Source organism: Sphaeroforma arctica (assembly GCF_001186125.1).
Source record: "Sphaeroforma arctica JP610 unplaced genomic scaffold supercont1.168, whole genome shotgun sequence".
NCBI lineage: Eukaryota > Ichthyosporea > Ichthyophonida > Sphaeroforma > Sphaeroforma arctica.
The window spans coordinates 116,649-120,858 of record NW_014040390.1 but is presented as its reverse complement, the minus strand read 5'-3'; the positions used below and the strand labels follow the sequence as shown (position 1 = coordinate 120,858).

The 4,210-nt window shown below is 43.5% G+C and overlaps 2 protein-coding genes across 2 annotated transcripts; both read right to left on the bottom strand.

Moving 5' to 3' along the window:
* Positions 1–118: 118 nt before the first annotated feature.
* Positions 119–601, bottom strand: SARC_03344 (hypothetical protein; the record flags this gene model as incomplete). Its single annotated transcript, XM_014302876.1, has 1 exon — positions 119–601. The coding sequence occupies exon 1, from the start codon at positions 566–568 to the stop codon at positions 119–121; it is 450 nt and encodes a 149-aa protein (XP_014158351.1). The 5' UTR covers positions 569–601.
* A 2,321-nt stretch (positions 602–2,922) lies between these two features.
* On the bottom strand, positions 2,923–4,066 carry SARC_03343 (hypothetical protein). Its single transcript, XM_014302875.1, has 3 exons — positions 3,866–4,066; positions 3,424–3,587; positions 2,923–3,176 (listed from the first exon to the last, which is right to left on the bottom strand). Exons 1-3 carry the CDS (start codon positions 4,048–4,050, stop codon positions 2,986–2,988), a joined length of 540 nt encoding a protein of 179 aa, XP_014158350.1. The 5' UTR covers positions 4,051–4,066; the 3' UTR covers positions 2,923–2,985.
* Between the last annotated feature and the right edge of the window lie 144 nt (positions 4,067–4,210).

The window sequence follows — 4,210 nt, the reverse complement described above, 5'->3', positions numbered from 1 at the left end:
TGTTGTGTGTGTGTGTGTGTGTGTGTGTGTGTGTGTGTGTGTGTGTGTGTGTGTGTGTGTGTGTGTGTGTGTGTGTGTGTGTGTGTATAGTTCCAATAGCACTTTGAATTACTAATACTCACCGCGCTTCCAAGCGTTCTCTCTCCCGCTCGGTGTCCTCAAGGTTTTCGTCTTCATGCTTGTAACTGGGATTATTATCACTTTCATCGTATATATCCTTGTTACTATCTTTTCTATCATCAGCATTTTGCTGCATCTCCTGGCGAATGTTATCTGTGTTAATCCCAGCAGGGTCACCCTTCCACACATTCTGGTTCGCAGCCACCTGCACCTTGCGTTCATCTATATCTGCATGATTCGTCTCATACATACGTCCTGGTATAACATTGGGCGCTGCTGCCTCAGGCATCGATGTATTGCCAGCAGGTGCACGGAAGCCCACGATCATATACACTACTAACCCTAGAAATATAGGCGCTCTAAAGCGTTTGATCATGTGTATCAACGTCATGACGAACCCCGGTCGTGCGATGGTGATCCCTCGGCGTGGGGTTGTGTGGTTGCGCATGTAAACCACGGATAGTACAAGGGCGTATGACTAAAAACAGCTATTCACGGCACAGCACTTTAAGGCGATGTCGTGTGGTGGCACTGGGTGCTGATTCAGCGTGTTGATAAGGCTGCCTTATACACGTATACACATGTATTTGTATTATAGTATATTTAATATTTGCATCACACATAGTCCTCATATCATTGTGGAATCACCCATCAAGGCCTATACGGCTATGCCGGTTGCCGCCCTATGGCCTCTGCAGAGTTTTGTGAGTCAGGTATTTATGAGTTCAATGAGTTGTCAGTTGTGGCTATGTGTATTGTATGATGAGCCAATGAAAGCTTCCATATTGACCTCCACTGATTATTGCGATTTGAAAACGACAACAAGGGCTTTACACCAATGAATTTGTATATTATTCATTATCTTGTCATTTTAACCAATTATTATTATTTTGTAGAGCAGACTCCATTTTCACATGACCAATGAATAGTCTTTGACGAAGCCTCGCTCCTTCTATTCACACTCTTCCGTGTACAAATGGTTTTTACTTCGTTCTCTCTAGTAGTGACGGTGTATTTGAACATTTCACATCCTTCTCTAATTATCTTGTCGCACTCTGAGTGACGTTCATGCGATTAATACTGCGGTTGGACATGATTAGCAAAGTATGGCCGAGATGACCACGAATGCAGGAGAAGGGCTTCACATTCACTCGTTCACACCATTCTGCACGCGTTAGCGTATGGAAGTTCGCTGCGTAGCTGACAGCGGTAAAACCACAGTGCTACAGCTAGAAACAATCTGAATTGCATATTATGAGGTACCTTTTCTGGGCGTTATAGAGCTGCGCTCTTGGTCGACAAGCCACCTTTTCAGCACGTGACACTTTGATACTGGTGGATTTACACCATAAATTGCTTGTTTTCTTCAACTGCATCAAGCAGAGACGGTGCTTCGGTAGATAGACACAATCTGTGTGATCATTCCGTGCGCCTCAGACTAGTTTCACCAATCAGTCAGACAATATGTCTTTTATTGCTTATATATAAGTATTTCCGTGAAAAGTATATAACAGTTAAGTGCGACGTCGGGTCGCATAGCCCGAATGAGACTGCGTCCACTGTGATTGGTTGTGGCCCAGTTGAACCCAACCCACAAGTCAACAAAGCTTGCGGCAGTAAACACATCTCATGGAGAGATCTTGGCGCCTGTGCAGTAATTGCAGAGCAAACCCGACCAGTGTCCAGAAACTATGAGTGTGAACTAGGTTCAGAAATAATTAGTGTGATTTTATGTTCAGAAGCTATGAGTGTGATCTATGTCCAGAAACTATTAGTGTAAACTGTGTTTAAAATTATTAGTGTGATTTATGTTCAGGAACTATTAGTGTGCACTATGTCTATTAGTGTGAACTATGTCCAGAAACTATGAGTGTGAACTATGCTCGAGTGCCCCACACACATTGTTCGCAAATATTCCCAGAAGGGTTACGCAATGAATATTACCGAGTAAGTGATCCGAGTAGTGATCTCATCGGTATTGCAGTACTTGGCATTGCATATTTATGAAATAAGTCAAATCCAAGCTAGCCAGTGACACACACATCGCCCTTTCTCCTTGCTTGGCATTCACTTCACGCCATACCTTTTCCCGCGCACTATGAATTCGCACATCACACATCTCTTGTCTCTGCTGTGGTGCTTCCATATTTACTTGTTTATACACAAACGCAGACATATTTGAACGGCCCTTACTGAGATTTTATAGTGGTGGACGGGGTCAACAATGCAGCTCTCGTGCCTAGTACGAGAATGCTGTCTCAGTCAACAGACACGTATAGGTGACACTCGCACGTTTTGTATCACACACTCGCATGTTTTGTATCACACACTCGCACGTTTTGTATCACACTCTCGCATGTTTTGTATCACACACTCGCACGTTTTGTATCACACACTCGCACGTTTTGTATCACACTCTCGCATGTTTTGTATCACACACTCGCACGTTTTGTATCACACTCTCGCATGTTTTGTATCACACGCCCTTCTAGCAAGGCAGAGCTATGCATATACTATATCTACCTACCCTAGCTCATGCATCGAATACCACACGTGGGTGCAGTGGTAAATCTAGCTTACCCTTCCGCTTAGGTCTACCCGGAGCTGCCTTTTTTGTTGCAGCGGCATCTTTCACCTTTAGTGATTAGTAAATATTAGTCTTCGGCTTCTGGAAAATGTGTTGATGCTCTCTACCTAATATCTTATTTTCAAAGCCAAATATCTTACCATACCCGAATAGGTCTATGGTAGCATCTACTTCGCTTAGGAAGTATCCACTTCGATAATACACACTACACCAGGATGCGGAGAAGGCGTACACTAGCCCCGTATATGCTTATTCTCGGAGGCACATCATACGTCCAATTAAAATTCATATCGTACCTTCTTGGTCTTCGTCGCCGGTGTATCATTCTTTTTGTGTTCGGGTTTTTGGTTAGCCTTGACATTTTTGTTGTCCGCCTTTTTATTAGGCTTTTGGTTGGCTCTCTTGGATGTCTCTTTAGGCTTGTCCTTCAGATCTGCGTCACTCGCTTTGCGCTTGCCTTTCTTTGCCACTGCCTCAGCGCACACAATGTTCGAAGGTGTCATAAATGATCTCCAAAGCAGTCCGAATGCGAAACGCAAAACTGTTACATCCTCCGCAGAGGTTGCACTGGACCGGTGAATGCGAACATTATGCCGACATCCCAGTCAAAGAATAGAGCTTAAGTGAATAAGTGAATGAACACTCGTTGAGACATATCAACAAGGATACAACTGAGTGCCTATGCGTAAACCGGGACACAAATCGCTTTTACACACCTCCCTTCTGCTCGGTCTCATGCGTGTTGTGAACAGCCCCCATCATCTCAATGGTCTGTTGTCGCTTGCCATCGGGCAATTGGGCCATGCCAGGACAATCTTCCAAACTTTCATACAGTTCGAGAAGATGGTTCATTTGCTGTTGAGTAATGCAGTTGAGGCACCTAGGATGGGGTGGAGCGTATGAGCAAACGCGATCGCATCAACCATTCACGGACAGTACAGCTCTCTTGTGATGCGATTGAGCCATGTACAAGATAGTTACAGAAGACGGGGTAATGGACTGGTAAAGTACTGCTTTACATAATCATCAGATGTCAATATCAAATTGAGATGGGGAACGCGCACGCCAGTGAACTGCATATATATATATACGGCCGATCTCCGACTCCGAAACCAAGCATATATGTTCAGTACGTACATGCTACTGTACAACACTCACCGATAGAAATAGCTGCCGTGATTAACGGCTTCCGTGGACGTGCAATAACGGACGCTGTCTGCCGCAATTGTTTCCTTGCATTGTCCCTTACATTTGCTTCTACTGGTGCGTGCAAGCTCAACCGCGCTTCGAAGACCGTTGCGATACGGAACGTCTTTGATATCGAATCCGACAGAGGCCAGCATAGTCGCGTATAACTCTGTTCTCGATTCGTATATGGTAAAAGAGTGAAGAACACTTGCAGTTACTTTCAGTATATATATATATATATATATATATATATATATATATATATATATATATATATATATATATATATTATATATATATATATATATATATATA

What these genes read in the sequence shown, in the direction of transcription:
- SARC_03343 (XM_014302875.1), bottom strand. Translation starts at nt 4,050, where the DNA reads ATGCTGGCCTCTGTCGGATTCGATATCAAAGACGTTCCGTATCGCAAC. An exon ending in CACGGCAGCTATTTCTATCG is followed by an intron (nt 3,588 to 3,865) that starts GTGAGTGTTGTA and finishes ACCCCATCCTAG; the next exon opens with GTGCCTCAACTGCATTACTC. An exon ending in TGAGACCGAGCAGAAGGGAG is followed by an intron (nt 3,177 to 3,423) that starts GTGTGTAAAAGC and finishes GCGCTGAGGCAG; the next exon opens with TGGCAAAGAAAGGCAAGCGC.